This window comes from Diceros bicornis, chromosome 24, assembly GCF_020826845.1.
Source record: "Diceros bicornis minor isolate mBicDic1 chromosome 24, mDicBic1.mat.cur, whole genome shotgun sequence".
Classification (NCBI taxonomy): Eukaryota; Metazoa; Chordata; class Mammalia; order Perissodactyla; family Rhinocerotidae; genus Diceros; species Diceros bicornis.
In genome coordinates, this window is record NC_080763.1 from 8,278,220 (window position 1) to 8,296,907 (window position 18,688).

At 37.2% G+C, this 18,688-nt stretch overlaps 1 protein-coding gene across 8 annotated transcripts in view; it reads left to right on the forward strand.

Annotated features, from left to right (window-relative positions):
• Nucleotides 1-544: 544 nt before the first annotated feature.
• Nucleotides 545-18,688, forward strand: part of KIAA0586 (KIAA0586 ortholog) — a 133,375-nt gene continuing 115,231 nt past the window's right edge. For 2 of the 8 annotated variants that reach the window (XM_058567019.1, XM_058567018.1), the window contains exons 1-8: nt 588-1,387; nt 2,751-2,821; nt 5,855-5,924; nt 7,151-7,220; nt 11,604-11,778; nt 12,504-12,725; nt 15,409-15,562; nt 17,430-17,597. In XM_058567019.1, the coding sequence (XP_058423002.1) occupies nt 1,132-1,387; nt 2,751-2,821; nt 5,855-5,924; nt 7,151-7,220; nt 11,604-11,778; nt 12,504-12,725; nt 15,409-15,562; nt 17,430-17,597 (1,186 nt within the window). In that variant the 5' untranslated portion in view covers nt 588-1,131. Of the gene's footprint in view, nt 1,388-2,750; nt 2,822-5,854; nt 5,925-7,150; nt 7,221-11,603; nt 11,779-12,503; nt 12,726-15,408; nt 15,563-17,429; nt 17,598-18,688 lie in introns of those variants that run through there. The other 6 variants (XM_058567021.1, XM_058567024.1, XM_058567017.1 and 3 more) reach the window with 6 other exon arrangements.

Consider the following 18,688-nt stretch of genomic DNA (forward strand, 5'->3'; position numbering starts at 1 on the left):
GAAGCCGATTCGTTATAACGCGGGGCACTCCAGAGGAAAAAGTCGACATCATCAGGGAATTCTAAAATCCCCTCAGACTTAATTTTTGTTACTGCCTGCTTAGACAATGCAGTCTATTCCTTACTTCCTCGTCAATATCAACCCGAATCTGTCAAAACTCTTTCTAAAACTAATTTACTTAATCGCGCGTCCCTAACGGTCTCCTGGAGCTACCCTATAAACAGTCCCTAATAAACACGAGTGGTATTACAAGTTAGGTCGGGAGCTCTGCAGGTCTTCGATGAGGCTCTTGGGTTTTAGTCAATGTTCAAGTCTTCTCGGGCAATGTACTGCCTTAAAAAAAAAAAAAAAAAAAAACAGAAAAAACCAAATTCACTCGTGCTTTGAGCCTTTTACGTTGGGAGCTTGTTTCCACCCGGAGAGAAAGGGAGGAGCACCGCCGAGCGTTTAGCTTTCCGGTTGGATGTTTCGGACGATTTTCTTGGCGCGCATGCGTGTTGTGTCTCAAGGGCGGGCTTAAAGGGAAGTGGGTGTGGACCCGCGGGCAACCGAAGCTGTTGTGAGGTTAGACCTGTGACTGTGCGGTTGCCGAGCGTTCTGGAGACGTGGGGAGGTGCTTTTAGGTGTCCGAGGATTGCATCTGGAGAAGTGTGTAAGACTCTGGCTGAAGAAAGCTATTAAGCATCTTATGTGGGTGATTTTTTAAAAAAATAGCGTTTCGGTTTACCTGCTTGACTCCCTCTTCTCAACAGCTCTTAACTCCGCCTGCGCATCTGTTTGGTTTTGCGCTGCCGGCTCTCGGGTCGGGGACTGCGCTGTGTGATTATGCTTATTGTTGCTCTTGCGGCCACTCTCTTGTCATCCTCACGTTCAGATTCATTGGCATGGTGCATTAACAGACTGAGTGGCATTAATGGGTACATATGATGTTCTAGTCTAATCCTGGACTAAATACCATATAGAAAGTTGTAGCTTTGTGGATAGTCTATTTAGACGTTTTATTTAAAAGTTGATGACTGCGTGTTTTTAGAATCAGTTGAAATTCACGTTTTCTTCATTCATAGTCCTCCCCCGCTTCTTCTCCTCGCACCCCAAGTCTTCAAAGAGGCGAAACGTTTGTTCCGAAGTTTTATGGACCTAGAAGAAAGTTCTGCTCAGAACTGTGGGACTAGTTTTGTTACCAATAATATGAAAGGCTCCGAGTTTAGCCCGGAACAGAAAAAAAAGGTTAAAGTACCAGCGAGGAGACTTCGTGAGGTAGTTTCTCCAAATCAGGGAGATACTTTGGCTTTGCTGAAAGATGCGTTGTCCTGTGTTCCTCCAGCGTTGTCTGCAAATAAACGTCTTCCTGCTGGAACGGGGGCTGGCTTGAATGGAACGTCACGTGGTATGATTCCCAATCGTTTTCCCTTTTGTAAATCTTTAGTCTTTATTTTCATTTCCTTGTTTTGTGTTTCAAAATTTGGAGGATTTTTTTAATGTTTTAATTACCAAATATTAGTTATGGCTAGTTTGTACAGGTGTTTGAAAACTGACCCCTTTCCCTGGGAAAATGGCCGGGCGCAGTCTACATCGCATAATACGGGATAGATGGAATGAATGAAACATTTCCTTTGTGTTTTTTCTTTGTGTGGTTTTTGCACACTGTTCTTGTTCACATCTGTGACGGACACACTTAACTAGTATGATGTGCGTATTTCTCACCACTGGGGCGCTTTACCAAGTGCTCTACCTCCGGTTTGGATCGTGCTATCCAGTTTGGCATGGTAGAAAAGCCTGACGTTTGCCTTTTCATCGCTTCCACGTTCTAATTCATTTAACCTGTCTGGAGCTTAGTGCAAATGAGAACAACATATATGCTTTACCCACCTTACTGGTAATTGTAAGGATCAAATTAATGAATGTTAGTGAAAAAACAAAAATGCTTTTATAATGCTGATTTTTTTGGGGTACAGCATAAGAGGCCTACTGTTAAATCAGGTTTTTACATATTTTGTACACATTTTGTTCCTGGCAAATGATTCTATCCATAGTTTGTCTAAATCCAACAGTGTAATGATGTATTTTAATTTTATTTATTTATTTATTTTATTCCCCCAAAGCCCCAGTAGATAGTTGTATGTCATAGCTGCACATCCTTCTAGTTGCTGTATGTGGAACGCGGCCTCAGCATGACTGGAGAAGCAGTGCGTCGGTGCGCGCCCGGGATCCGAACCCAGGCCGCCAGCAGCAGAGTGCGCGCACTTAACCTCTAAGCCACAGGGCCGGCCCAAATGATGTATTTTAAAACCTTTTATTCTTAGCCCACTTGATTGTCAGTACTGACTTTTTTTTTTTTAATAATTTTATTTATTTATTTATTTTTCCCCAAAGCCCCAGTAGATAGTTGTATGTCATAGCTGCACGTCCTTCTAATTGCTGTACGTGGGACGTGGGCTCAGCATGGCTGGAGAAGCGGTGTGTCGGTGCGTGCCCGGGATCCGAACCCCAGTGGCCAGTAGCGGAGCGCGCACACTTAACCACTAAGCCCTGGGGCTGGCCCTGTACTGACTCTTATTTTCCAAAATATCAGCTGTGAAACCTTCACTGGGATATATTTAATTACATTTTAAGTTTTTTGCATGAAAAGTGGCTTCAATTTAGGTCTTGCATTAATATGGAGTATATAGTTCTTGAATCGTGCCTGTACAGTTTCTAAAAGTAAGGTTCTGATTTAGAAATCACTAAAATTGATTCCTTTATTTTGTTAGGTTCATCAGACTTATCCTTGGCTAGAAATTATCAGCAGCCTCCATTAGAAAATCCTGCTGTGTCAGAAAGTGTAAGTAAAAGGATTCTTAATTATGCTCATGTTAAAATTTTCAGTATTGTTGAATAATGTGTTTTTAAATTATGTTTGATTAGCCTTGTTTTTATTTAAATTTCACTTACCAAGATAAATGTTTTACATACTACAATTGTGACTTGAATAGTGTTTGAGACATTAAACAAAAGGCCTTCTATGGAATCCAAGATACGCGTTAGTAAGATAATGACCATTGAGCGAAATATTGTAACTGAAAAGAAGCTCTGCTGTTATCTAAGACAAAGGTATTCTAGATCAGAGACTTAACATATTGTTAGGTAAAGGAAAAGGAACAGTAACAACATAATTTTTTTAAAAAGTGAGATGTAATTATATATCGTTCAGACTACTGTGAGGTCTTTGTGTGTGTTTTTTCAGGGGTCTTTAAGAAATAATATGAAATTCTGATCTTAACCTTTTTTATTTATAATGCTGAAAATATTTGATGACAAATATGTTTTAGTCGTGCAATCTAATTAGACTTTGACTACTAATCATAATATTGACCTATATTTTGTCAATTTAACAAGTCTTTAAAGAAGAGAATTTCACAATATAATATTTTGAAAATTGAAGCTGGTAAACTAAGAATGAAATTGAAACTATTTACTTATTAACTTTGTCAAAAACTCACAATAAAAATGTATAATTATGGAGCCAGCCCTGATGGCCTAGTGGTTAAAGTTTGGCTCTCCCACCACTTTGGCAGCCCAGGTTGGGTTCCCGGTTGTGGAAACACACCACCGTCTGTCAGTAGCCATGCTGTGGCGGTGGCTCACGTGGAAGAACTAGAAAGATTTACAACTAGAATATACAACTATGTACTGGGGCTTTGGGTAGGGAGGAAAAAAGAGGAAGATTGGCAACAGTTGTTAGCTCAGGGCGAATCTTTCCCAGCAAAAACAAAAAAAAAAAAAGTATAATTATGTGCCATACTTGGTCCCTGAGTAAATGCCTCGCGTTTGGATTGGTGTTTTTTGTTTCTTTTCTGAGCAGGCCTTATTTAATGATTAATAGTATTTGAATTCCATTCTCTAAATAATTTCTCAGATATATGGACATGCTGTTATTGTGTAATTGAAGATTACACAATAGTGTAATCTTTAGAAGATTACACTAAAGAAGATCACAAAAGTGATCTTTAGAAGATCATCAGTCAGGATCCCATTAGATTTAATATGGGCTCACAGCTTGTTTTTGTGTAGATTTGCATATTGAGAAGACTAAGGGAGTTTGTGCCTGATATACTCACGTTTATAAGCTTATTTATATCTGCTCCTATTCATACCTATTTCTCCCTACTACCAGAAGATGAGATGTCCTTTTTTCTATTTGAGGCTAACCTTTATGAATGTGTGGAAAGAAAACAAAAACTTAAAAGAAAATTCATTGGAGAAAATGCAAAGGGAAAAAGGAAAAAAGAAATTCCACAACTAAAATCAACAATTGTTAACATTTTGAGTTTTTTTTCCTATGGATTTATATATTTTTTGACTATATGGGACCATACTGTTTTATAACTAAGTAGTATTAATGATATCTTTCCATGTCATTGATTTTTTTTTTTTGTGAGGAAGCTTGGCCCTGAGCTAACATCTGTGCCAATCTTCCTCTATTTTGTATGTGGGATGGCTGCCAAAGCATGGCTTGATGAGCGCTGTGTAGGTCCGTGCCCAGGATCCGAACTCATGAATGCTGGGCTGCCAAAGCAGAGCACACCAACTTAACCACTACGCCACCAGGCCAGCCCCAACGTCATTGATTTTATTTTGGTCATTGATTTTTTTTTTTTTCTAGAAACTTTTAATGGGTTCGTAGAATTTCAATGTATGTGTGTCCCATAGTTTATTTGTTCATATTCCTGTCATTTGACATTAAGGTTTTTTCTCGCAATTTTTGATAATATAAACAACCATGTGATGAACATTCTTGTGAATATTCCAGGTCATTACCTTAGGATTAATTTCTAGATGTAAAATTATTAGATCAAAGGATATGTACACTTTTTGAAATGTTTCTAAATTGCCTTCAGAAAGACTGTATTAATATATATTCTCTCCAGCAAGGTCATGAGTGGATTTAATAGAATTATTTTCCCCCATCTTTACCAATATGGAGCATTAAAATTTTAAAAAATCTTTGCCATTTTGATAAGTAAAAAAGGCATCTCACTTTTATTTTGTATTTCTTTTATTGTTAGTAAATGGGAAATTTTTTTCATGTATATTGCCATCTGTATTTATTCTTCTGTGATTTACATGTTTATGTGCTTTTTCTTACTGATTTGTAGAAGTTCTCTAATTTCCCAGATGCATTCTACTGTATTGTTAGTCTCATCTGGCTATTTTTAGGAAGTTAACAACTGTTATCAGTGGATAGTTTGGATCAGTTTCCTTTTGTGATTTTCTCTTTTACTTTTTCTGATTTAGCAGAAGAAAAAAGAGGTATGTCTAGGGAAGGTGAAGAGCAATGTTGAATGAACCTACTACTTAAAAAGTCATGGTGTCTTAGCAGTGAGTAGAATCTTAGAGATGAAGTGTAGGGTTACACAAGTAAACAGAAAGCTATTTGCCGTAGAGAATCCTGAGGCCACACTGTGAGCTCAGTAGCAGAGAACGCCGTGATTAATTTGTGATGTTGTGCCGTGTACTGGCCGTCCTTATGCATTCCATTTGACTTACAGTGAATCAGATTTTCACATTTAACTGTAGCAACTGAGAAGTTACGTGACTTGTTCTCCTAGAAGTGGCAAATCAGGATTTGAGTCTGAATTTCAGGGCCATAGTTGCTTGCTTATTCATTTGCTCGTTCATTCACTTGTTTGACAACACAAATCCTTGAGTAGCTTCAATGTGCCTAAGCATTGTGGTGGTGTTGGGAATTCAGTATATAAAGCACACAGTCCTGCCCTCCCGGAACACAGTAGTCACATAGCTAGTAAAAGGTACTTGATAAGTAATAAATCTAAAGTTTATTTAGCCTTTCATTTCCTCTTTTCATATCTCAAAGGATTTTTCTAAAGATGTTGCAGTGCAGGGGTTGCCTTTGGATAAAATGGAAGAGAGCAACAGACAAAAAGGTATAAGGATAGATTTGATTTTTTGTTGTTGTTGTGGTAATATATACATAACATAAAATGTACCGTTTTTACCATTTTTAAGTGTTCTCTGGCATTGGGTACATTCGCCTTGTGCAGCCACCACCACCATCCATCTCCATAACTTTTTCATCTTCCCCAACTGAAACTCTGTACTCATTAAATACTAACTTCATTCCTCCCACCCTCCAGTCCCTGGGAACCACCATTCTGCCTTTTGTCTCTATGAATTTCACTATACTGCATATATATGGAATCATACAATGTTTGTCCTTTTGTGATTGACTTATTCACTTAGCGTGTCTTCACGGTTCATCTATGTTGTAACATGTTAGAATTTCTTTTTTTATTTTTTGTGAGGAAGATCGGCCCTGAGCTAACATCTGCCAATCCTCCTCTTTTTGCTGAGGAAGACTGGCCCTGGGCTAACATCCATGCCCATCTTCCTCCGCTTTATATGGGACGCTGCCACATGGGTGCGTGCTCGGGATGGAACCGTTGAACCCTGGGCTGCCGCAGCAGAGCGTGTGCACTTAACCGCTTGCGCCACCGGGCCGGCCCCTAGAATTTCTTTTGTAAGGATAGAATTTTAGATTTTTAGACATTCATTGATGTTTTTAGATATTCATTAAACAGGCTTTTAGTTTTTTTTTATTATTTTCATTTTTAATTAGGTTTTCCCTCCAAATTAAAATATTAATGGAATCTCTAAAATCCAGAAAAAGGTTTGCAGTTGTAAAGGTAATTTTATTATTACCAACCTATTGCACAGGTCTGGTATTAGATTCTGGATCTAACTCTGTTTATAGATTCTGTTAATAAATTCTGAATTCAAGTTTTGACTAGTCTTTGGTAAGATAATAGATTAAAAATATTTTGTAATTTATTAAAAATTTTGAAAAATTTTATTTAATGCCATTTTTTAAGTACTTGGTTTTATTTTCATCTAAGGAGTTTTCTCTTTCGAGTTTGAGCAAATGTCTCCAGTTTAGCCTCAGATGTTTTTGATACAATTATTTTCCTAGGGTCTAGGGTTACAACTATTATTACCAGTCACTTAATTTGTTCCTTGCCTTTTTTTAATTGAGAAATCTTATTGCTGAATTCCTAAACATTGTTTTAGTTAAAAAAGGTTTTTTGGAGTAGCTTATTAGAATTTAATAAATTTTCAGGAATCTGAAGTGTATCTTTGTGTCTTGATTTTGCAGCAAATGACATCTTTATTTCTCAATACACTATGGGACAAAAAGATGCTCTAAGAGCAGTTTTAAAGCAAAAGTAAGTTTCATTTACAGAACATAGGTGGGGCATTTCTTGTGTTTGTATATGTTTCTCCAAAATCAGCTTCATTTATACTTTGGACATAGGGAAAACTTTCTTTTCAATGTGGGAGATATGTATTGTGTGATGATATATGTAAAGTGTTTTTCATGGTGCTGGGCACATATACAATACTCAATGACTGTTAACTATTCTTATAGAGGAGGTGCTGTTCTAAGCACTTTATGTGCGTTAACTCATTCAATACTCACAAGATCCAGTGAAATAGATTCCATTACGATCCCAATTTACAGAATTCTCATTTTATAGATGAGGAAACTGAGGCACAGAGAGATTGATTTTTCCCAGGGTCATTTAGCAGGTATTCACCGGGCTGAGCTTCAAACCCAAGCAATCTACCTTTAGAGCCTGCTCTCTTAATCACTTCACTATACCACTTGTAGCAGCAGTCAAGTAGTTCCAAATACAGAATACTTATTATTTACTATCAAAGGACAGTTAGACTTTTCCTGGTCAAGATTTGAGAAAGGGACAAGCTTAGCATCTGGATGGAGTGAAGGGAGACCATGGCTACTACTCCATCTAAATGATCCCTCCAGCTTTATCTTATATACCAATGAAATACAGAACCAACCCTGACAGTAGCACCACGATGACCATGAAAGAATACGTCACTACTCTGGAGGCAATTTTTGTTATTTTTATCATTACTAGGGAAGGAACAGGATGCATATTCTTAGGCTAAGTGTATTCTACTCCTGAACCCGAGCAACCTGGAAGGCCCCTTAGAAAACAGGACAAATTTTTACTTACTTTTGAGCTCTCAATTTATTCAAAAAGGAAATTTTATATTTCTTCTGTAAATGGAAAGTCAGTATTTCTAATAATACAATTAAAATAAATATACAACTATTAAAATAAAACATTTATTCTTTTCACACAGTTATCCATGGTATACATATTATGCTCTGGAAAATACTGGACTAACAAAAATAAATACTGTCTTTAAACCACAAGGGTATGATCTGAGCCAGCCAGGTTGTTGGCCTCATCATGTCTTTGCTTTTTACCTTTGTTCAGCCTACAATTCCTAGTATGTGATATGGTGGTTAGGAGAGGAATTTGGATGGTAAATTGTATCCTGGGGTTTATAAATATATAAGAAAAAGCAAAAATAAGGGCAGAGGGGTGGTGCAGTCTCTCAAATTCTATGCTTGAACTAAAAATTACAGATTACATCTGACTCAGTTGGACAGAAAGTGATTACCACTTGCATCCAGCTGACGCCAGGAGAAGTGGCTGCTCCAGCCGCAGTGGGGACTTTTTCAACTTGCCTTCAAGTCAGAGCTTTCCGAACTCTCAGATCTGAGAGGGAGAAGTTGTTTATAAACATGTGGACAGTGAGAGGTAACTGTGAAAACTACCCCTCTTATCTGTTGAAGTAGATTCTCCCCACTTCAGGGTGAATGAACAGAATTTTTAAAAAAAGCTAGGCATGGCCTCTGAGAAGGTAATTGCAATGTAGAGAATAATTGAAATAGAACTATAAAGATGACTCTCATGTTGAGTTAAAAGACAGTCTACTTATCTCTCAAGAGAGAGATTTCGCTATAGTCAGTGTCACTTGAATTTTTTTTATTTGGAGAATGGTAGATGCAATTTGGCAAAATGATTCTAAAATTTATCTGGAAGGACATACAGTTGAGAATATATATATCTGTTGTTAAGAATGCATACATATAGAATACACACAATTGAGACTAGCTAATTTTGGAAAAACAAAAACAGAATGACAGAGAATTTGCCGTATTTGATATTTAAATGTGCTCTGAAGCTATAATAATGAAAGGTAATAGACTGGAGCCTTTGAGGAAGGAAGAGTGTCTAGAACAAGGGGAAAAGGTCCTAACGTGGCTAGAGAGGTAAGCAAAGGGCTAGTTTACGAACTCCTTTAAAGGAGTTTGGACTTTAAGAGAAATGGCAAATCATTTAAAAGTTTTAGAGTATGATATATATTTCTTAAAAGACTCACTCAAGTATTGATATCAAAATATGGATTAGAAGATGAGTGGACTGTAGTCGAGGAAACTAATTGGCTACATATTTTTCAGGAATCTCTGTGAGAGATGGATTAGATTGGCCCTGAATACATTGGGGAGTGGTGGAATGAGGGTGGGAATCATGCTGGACTGGAGAGAAGTAAACAGATATGGAAGATGATTTGGAGATAGAATTGGCAGGAATCGATGATTAGATGTGAGAGTGAGGAAGGAGCTGAGGGTGAATCCCAGATTTTTGGCGTATATAAGTGCACGGTCAGTAGTAGTATTCATTGAGAAAGGGAATCCTTGGGAAAGAATCCTTGGAGGAATAAATTTTATTTTGGACATGGGCAGGGGTTTGAGGTACCTATGAGACATCCAGGTAAAAAATGTCCAGTTGAAAATTGAATATAAAGGTCAAATTCACAAAAAGGAGTCTAAGCTAGAAATCCAGATGTAGGAGTCATCAGTGTGTTGATGGTAGTCTAAGCTCTGGAAATGGTCGAAGTGACTCAGTGAGAGTGAAAAGAAAGATGGCAGCGGGCAGGACTCGGAGAAAACCAGACCTTTGAGAGAGACACAAAGAAAGCAAGCCAGGGGCTGGCCCAGTGGTGCAGCGGTTAAGTGCGTGCGCTCCGCTGCGGCGGCCCGGGGTTGGCAGGTTTGGACCCGGGGCGTGCACCGATGCACTGCTTGTTAAGCCATGCTGTGGTGGCGTCCCATATAAAGTAGAGGATGGCTGATTATCAAGACTCAATTCTGTGGTAGAGGCACTGTATGCAAAAGAAGTTAATGAAGGGAGAGATCAAGAGGAAGTGTTATAAGGACAGGCTTATTGAAAAAGTTAAGGCTTGCATTGGATCTTAAAGAGGGAGAAGGGTATAGTAGAAGGATTGGGTAGAAGAAGGTTGAGAGAACAGAGTGAGGAAAGGCCTGGAGTCCGCTGTGGGAGTGGTGTGGTGCAATCAGCGAGTGTGACCCCAGAGACGGTTGTTTCATGAGAATAGGAGGTATATACAGGAAGCTAAGGCAGGGCCAGAGGTCGGAGGTGTGGAAGGCCAACCGAGGAAATTAGCCTGTTCAGTTTTCTCGATGGAACTGTTTTCGATTTTTGTATGGTAGAGAAATGTGTGTGGGAAGTTTCTTAACTAAGTAAAAACTGAAAGAATGAAATAATTGGCAAGAGATGATGAAGTTTTGTACTAGAGAGGGAGAAGCAGGAAGGGAGAATTGCTGTTCTGAGAGAAGCTGGGTGTTGTGGGAAGATCTCTGGGAACTGGGCCCTAACTCTGCCACTTACTAGTTCTGTGACTCTGATCAAACAAATCCTGTTACCTCTGTGGACCTCAGCTTCTTCACCTGTAAAATTAGGAAATTAAGATAGATGGCCTGTGGGGTTTCCCCTGCCTCTATAATTCTATGACACTATTCCTGCAATTGTGATGGAATAATTGACAAAGCATGAAGCGTGATCACTCAGTTGGGTGTCAGAAGATAAGTGGAGGGTGGAGAAGTTAAGATAACTGTAAAATTTTGAGACTGAGAGAAAAATGATGCTCTTAGTAGAAGTGAGGAAATATCAAAGAGTAAGAGTAAGTTTAAGAGCTCTGGGCCTTCTTTAAGAATCAAACGGGGGGGATTCAGGAGCTGGAGATAGGCACATTCCTGCTGATTTTACTTACATTTACCTAGAGACTTCTCAGTTTTATCAGTGGTTCCTTCCATTGTTTTCTTTTAGGCCAAATATAGAGCAAAATTGACCAGTCTTTTTTTTTTTTTTTTAGTATTTAGTTAAATGCCTTATTGTGAATATGTATCTATTTGCTGGACCCATTTGTAATCTAGGCTGCTTAATAGTGTGTTTTGTGCCCATTTTAATAAACTTAGGTGATAATTATTAAACCTAACTGAGCTAGAATTTAAAAAATTCTTTTCAGCAGTTTTAACAGTCCCTCTTGGGTTGTCTTCCTTTGCGAGTAAAACTTGGTACTTGAATTCTTAGAGGCTTTTCTGCATGTTTTAAATTTGTACTTCTTGATTATATATCTTTGTAATTGTGTCCATGTCTTTTTCATGTGTCGTAAGTCTTATTTTCTGAAATATCACTGCCTTCAAGAAATTATTTTCTTATCTCTTTAGTGTTTAGAGACCTGAGCCTTAATAGATTTCGTTAACCAAATGACTGATGAGATGCTGATAGCGAAAACCAGGGATTTAATTTTTTAAAAAATCGAGAAAATCCACCTTCAACAGATTACCATTTATAGGTATTTCTTGAAATGGTTCTTACCTAAGGTGTAGCTTACTGAATAGATTTTTATTCCTTTTTTATTTACAGAGCTCAAAGCATGCCTGTTTTTAAGGAAGTACAAGTACAGCTTTTAGAAGATGCAGGCACAGAAAAGGATATTATTCCTCAGGAGTCTAGAACTTCACCCAGTGGAATTGACTCAGCTACTGCTGTGGCTGCAGCCACTGCCGCTGCCATTGCAACAGCAGCGCCACTGATAAAAGTATATTTTTCTCCCCAGATGTTCATAACTACTTTGTAAAATGTAAAAATATTTGTTAGGAACCTATTCTATAAATTGTTGTGTCCAGCCATAAACCAGGGCCATTCTACTTGCTCTCTGTGGTTGGGTAATACCTCTCAAGAGTTTTGAGACTTCCCCCTCATCACTGCGCTAGTGCTACAGAACCCAGGACTTCCCAGTTATAGCCCTGAAAATATATCAGTCCTGGGCAACCTGGGGTAATTGGTCCTCCTTATTTTAGAGCTGGAAGGGACTTCAGAGACCTGCTCTGCCAACCCCCTCAGTTTCTAAATGGGAAAACCCAGAAACAGGTCAGAGGAGGCACAAGGTCCCTGAGCTAATAGGTGGCACAGCCAAACTAGAACTCGAGGCTGCCCGCCTAACTCAGCCTTAGATTAGTGAAGTATCAAAGCTACTTCGTTTTGCCTTTTCCTTCTTTTTAATTTTTATTTAAGTGTTTTATTTCTGGCATTATAAAAATTCTATGTGGCAAATTTGGCATTTTTTTATGAGAGAAAAGATGTACTTAAGGATAGCTATCTTCTGCATTTTATTTCTGTGATTCTAAAAATAAAGGCATAAAATCATCAGAAATTTAGAGAGTAAAAGCCCTGGTTTTATTATTTCTCAATACCAATTGCTTTAAATAAACTTTCTAATAATTAAGCATATTTTTGTTATCTTTTGATTTTTTACTGTTTTAGGTACAGAGTGATTTGGAAGCAAAAGTCAATTCTGTTACAGAATTACTCAATAAGTTACAGGAGACTGATAAACAGTTACAACGTGTTACAGAGCAGCAAACAAGCATTCAGAATAAGCATGAGAAACTACATTGTCATGATCATGAAAAGCAAATGAACCTGTTTATGGAGCAGCACATTAGGCATCTTGAAAAGTTACAACAACAACAACTGGATATGCAGGTATCTGTAATAAAGCGAGCACACATCAGTGATCTTGTATCACTTGGATCTCTAAGCTAATATTCATTGATTGTTGCAATAGCTCATTGATTGTAGCAGTTTTCATTCTTAAATAATGATTTACTTATTCCTCATTCTTTCCCTGTATGTGGAGAACTCTGCACGTTGTAGTTCAAATATCTAGGTCTGTGAGACCTCTACTCATAGTTGGTGTTTTCTTCTTTTGTGGTATTTCTGTTCATACTATTTTTTTTTTTTTAATTTTTATTTATTTATTTATTTTCCCCAAAGCCCCAGTAGATAGTTGTATGTCATAGTTGCACAGCCTTCTACTTGCTGTATGTGGGACGCGGCCTCAGCATGGCCGGAGAAGCGGTGCCTCAGTGTGCGCCCAGGATCCGAACCCGGGCCGCCAGCAGCGGAGCGCGCACACTTAACCACTAAGCCACGGGGCCGGCCCTGTTCATACTATTTTTAAAGCGCTTATATCACATTGCAATTATTTGTTTGCATCAGTGGTTCTTAGCCTGGGAATGTGCACCAGAATCACTTGGAGAGCTTTATAGAAATACACATGCTTGTACCTCTCAGAGGAGATAGCAGGTCTGAAATGGGGCCTGGGAATCACTGAAAGCTCTATAATGATTCTGATGTACACCCTTGGATGAGAACCACCTGGTAAATATATTTACTTCTGCATTTAATTAATTGAAAGTATGAACATTTTTAGTGCCTTTTGAATATGAGGCACTGGGCTATTATAAAAAGAAGAGTTATGGGGCCGGCCCAGTGGTGTGGTGGTGAAGTTCGCGTGCTCTGCTTTGGCGGCCTGGAGTTTGCAAGTTCGGATCCCAGGCGCAGACCTACACACCACTTATCAAGCCATGCTATGGCAGGCATCCCACATATAAAGTAGAGGAAGATGGGCATGGATGTTAGCCCAGGGCTAATCTTCCTCACCAAAAAAAAAAAAAAAAAAGGAAGAGTTATCCTTACAAGGAGCCGATAGTATAGTTTCTTATTTATTTTGGAATTTCCAAGTCCTGGGATACTACCCCGCATTCAGGTACTCAGTATACTTTTTCTTTCTTTTTTTTTTGAATGAATGAATGATCAGCATAAATGCATTGGTTTTAATTTTTTTTCTTTTTTTTTTTTTTTTATGAGGAGATCAGCCCTGTGCTAACATCTGCCAATCCTCCTCTTTTTTGCTGAGGAAGACTGGCCCTGGGCTAACATCCATGCCTATCTTCCTCCACTTTATATGGGACGCTGCCACAGCATGGCCTGACAAGCGGTGTGTTGGTGCGCACCCGGGATCCGAACCGGCGAACCCCGGGCCACTGCAGTGGAGTGCACACACTTAACCCCTTGCGCCACCGGGCCGGCCCCTAATTTTTTTTCTTAATTAATATGCAATTTAAAAACTTTTACAAATTAGATTAAAATGTAACATTCAGAAGAATATGCAAAAATAAGTATTACAGCTCAATATATGATGAAACTGAACACTAACGTCCTATAATTTTCAAGACTTCTTAATAGAGCTTGTCTTGAACTTTTCATGTGGTTGAAGATAATACTTTTATTGGAATGATTTTGGGCATCCAAAGTCAAGTTTTAGTAAGTACATACATGAGTAAATTGAGTGTGCAGCATGTTGTCTAGTGAGAGTCTATCAGAGTGCTGGGCCCCAGTCTACAAATACCTTTACTCTGAGCCTTGATTTCTTTACCTAGAAAATATTTTTTTGTTCAGAATAAAAGGACACATTTGAGAAGCACATTGATTTCTTAAAGAGATGGTCCTACTTAGTCCTAAGTGCCAGTTTGCCATTCATCCATCTTTCCATTAATAAACCCATAATTTATTAACTTTCTGGTTTTGAAAGAATGGAATCTTTGCTAATTCAGACATCTTATTTAAAAAACTTATGGTTACAGAGAACATTGAAGTTTCAATAACCTATGAAGTATATTAGTAGTTCAGTAAGTACTTAATGAAATGAAACTCGTTGAGTCTGTCTCATCTGTTTCATGTAGAGGGATCTTGACACACTTTTAGGAATTCTGTAAAACTATAAATCTTTTCAGATTTTTCTTTTCCTGGCATAAAACTCTCTTTTGAAATCAGTTTTATTAGGTGAGATACTTATACATAACAGATATTTTAATAAATAGTGCTAAAAACTGTGTTGTGTAAATGGATATATTATTGCTGATACTAAACATGGCTGCTATTTATTTGAGTGCTTACTATCAATGGTTTTTAAACTTTCAAATGAAATCTTACCATCTAGTATATAAAAGATGAGATGTTTTGGTTTTAAATTCTCTGGTTGAAGTAGAGGTGTAGGGCTAAGGCCCCTTCTTCCTGGTCCTCTCCTTACTTCAGTGGTCCCTGAGCCATCTCCGAGGTAGAAAGGAAGAAACTGAGGTTTAGAATGGTTAAATAAAATGATCAAGGTCACACCACAGAGGTAGGCTTAACCCAGGTCTTTGTGATACTATATCCTTCCAGTGGCATCTTTGCTACAGTGGATAGTTGCATGTAATGTATGTATTTTCATTGTTTATTAAATCCAATAAATTATTCTCACGTCCTCTAATAAATTTCAATATATTTTGTCATCTAACTCTTTAAATGATGTTTGAAATTAATAAAATAATTTTACGTTTTCTAGACTCATTTCATTAGTGCTGCGCTCAAGACTGGTAATTTTCAGCCTGTTACTATGCCTCCTCCTAGAGCAGTGGAAAAATATTCTGTAAAACCAGAACATTTGAATCTTGGTAGCAGTAATCTATCTTCATATAATACATTTGCTTCCAAACAAGGTAAAAATATGTAGTTCTCTATGAATAAAAAATGTCATCTATGAATATTCTTTGTGGTATATAAGCTGAAAGCTTATTTACTAGGTTGTAAGAGACTAAGTCTTTGTTTTACAAAATTAGTTCTTTTTTAGGTCAAGTAATTTTTAGGTCATTTTGAAACTTATTCAGTCAAGTTATGGATCATGTCTTACTTTATGGTTTTAATTAATAACTTTCATAAATTGTCAGAAGCACTTATAAATTTAGAAAAATTTTACTTATCTAGTATCAAAAATGCTTGTAATCAATTCTCCAGTTCTCTGACAAACTGCATATTTACTGTTTTTCTTGATTCTGTCAAGAGAGAAACCACCTGAATATAATTATAAACTATTTCTAAATATTTTCAGAATTGCAATGCAATTCTGTAATGCAAGTCTATCCTAATAGAATTTTTAAAATCTTTGTTTATAATAAAGGAATATGTAGCTTATTTGTATTAAATCTTTGGAATTTAAAGTAAATGAATAAATGTGTCTCCAAATTATTCATATTTGAACAATGAACTAATGAAAATCAAGGGGCTGTCCCTTTAATGATGTACAACATCTCCAACATCTGATTTGTTAGAACATGCTGTGTTACAGACATATTAAAGATCCCTTATACTTGTAAGGTGCTTTACATTTTGCAACAAACGAGTGTTCCTTACAAAACTGGTATGAAGTAATGTGAGTCCATTTTTAAGTTGTGAAGGGAGGAAGATGAAGCACAGAAAGGTTATGACTTGCCTGCTCGAGGTCACCTGGCTTGAGAGTGAGTGTCAGAGCTACGGCCAGAACTCAGGTGTCTGCACTCACGATTTATAATTCTTTAATGTGCCTTACACTCACGATTTATAATTCTTTAATGTGCCTTGTAGTACTAAAGTGGAAACTCCATTTTTAATATTTTTCTTTAGATGATACTGAGCAAATCAATATGACCCAGCCATGTACTTTCTGTAGAAGTAGACACTTGTTTTTATACTCAATTCTGGAGAATTACTTGCTCATAATTTTGGTTTTTTAGACTTAAGTTTTAAAGGAAAAAGATGTCTGTTTCATTGGTTATATACTGAATTTTTTTCTTTGTGTATTTTAGTTACTAACAGAAATAAAAGAAAAAAACAAGTAAATTAAAAATTCAACACATTACACTTAATTTTTCTATGCTTTTTCTTGGGCATATATCATTTTTATATACTTGTAATTGTAGCATAAATAGAATTTTGTACTGCTTTTTCACTAGCATATCAAAAGTATTTCCCATGTTTTGCATAGTTATTTCATAATTTAATTTTTAATGACTAAAGGATAGTCTATTAAATAACTGCTTCACAATTTACTTGACAGTTATCCTGTTGTTCAACATTTCGGCAGTTTTTAGGGGGTTTTTTCTTTATAAATAATACTGTAATGACAATCATCATATATTTAATATTTTATTTCTTTTAGGTTATTTCCTGAGGATAAATTTCCAAGAGAAGGTTACTAGATCAAAGTATATAAAAATTTTAAGACTTACTGTGCTTAGTGCCAGCTGGCCTTGTCAGTGTCCATGGCCATGAGCAGTGTCTGGCTATGCCATTTTCACCACAGCTTGAGTAGCACTGAATATTGTCGTATTTTTTTTCTTATTTATTTGTTATCTATAAGTGTAGAATGTTTATAGTCTGTATTTCTTTTGATTTCTAGTGAGGATGAAATTATTTCTATATATATGGTAATAATTTGTGTATCCCATATAATTCTTGTTTTATTTTTAAAATAGGAAGGGTAGCATTCTGCCATTTAGAATTGTTTTAAAAGTAAGTTAAATTTATTATTTTCTTTATTTTCTATTAAAGCACCTTCAAGAGAGGTTGAAAATAAGAGTTTTGATAAACAGAAATCTCCTTTGGAGACACCAGCACCTCGCAGGTTTGCTCCTATACCTGTTTCAAAGGATGATAAAATATCAAAGAGGGAAAGTCGTTTGGAAGAAAAAGAAAATATGGAGATGTCAGGTCATACAGGTAGTAAAGCAATGATAATTAGCATTCACTACTTTTATTAGCCCTAGCTCAAATTAGGAACGTGATTTATAGTGTTCTGTAGTCATGATTTATAATTCTCTAATGTGCTTTACTAGGCACTAGAGTTACTACTGTAAGTAAAGGGGTATCTGTGTTTTTTTTTTGTGAGGAAGATTGGCCATGAGCTAACATCTGTGCCCATCATACTCCATTTTGTATGTGGGATGCCTCCACAGCATGGCCTGATGAGCGGTGCATAGGTCCGTGCCCGGGATCCGAACCCATAAACACTTGGCCGCTGAAGCAGAGCATGCACATATAACCACCACACCACTGGGCCAGCCCCGGGATTTCTATTTTTAATATTTTTCTTTAAATGATAATTACTAGGCGAATCAACTTTCTTTAAATTCTTTGTAAGAAGGAGTTGGAGGTATACATTTGTAATTATTCTGACTATCTTCTACAGGTTATTACTTAAAACTTTCATGGACAAGTTTTGTTATTAATAAATAAATAATGCTTTGCTGAAGGTAAGGCTGATCATTTTATTTCATTTTATTTTTTTGAGGAAGATTGGCCCTGAGCTAACATCTGCCAATCCTCCTCTTTTTTTTTTTTTTTGTTTGCGGAGGAAGACTGGCCTTGGGCTAACATCCATGCCCATCTTCCTCCACTTTATATGGGATGCCGCCACAGCATGGCTTGCCAAGCGGTGCGTCAGTGCGCGCCCGGGATCCGAACCGGCGAACCCCCAGCCAAAGCATCGGAGCGTGGGCACTTAACCACTTGCGCCACTGGGCCGGCCCCAAGGCTGATCGTTTTAGAGAATGTTTCTTTATATTGTTTTTAGGTGTGAATTTCAATAACAAAATTCAGAGAAATTTAACATTACTCCTGGGTTCAGTTGAAAAAAGTGCTGTTATATGAATTGTTCAATAGTTCAAGAACTTTTATAAGTGACCTGAAATAATAGTTTGTTACAGACCTTTAAAATATGGCGCCTCTGGTAAAAGTAAGTGAAAATATTAAATATAAGTTTTTATTCTTGGAATCATTTAAATGCATTCAAGTCTTGCCTTGGATGCATT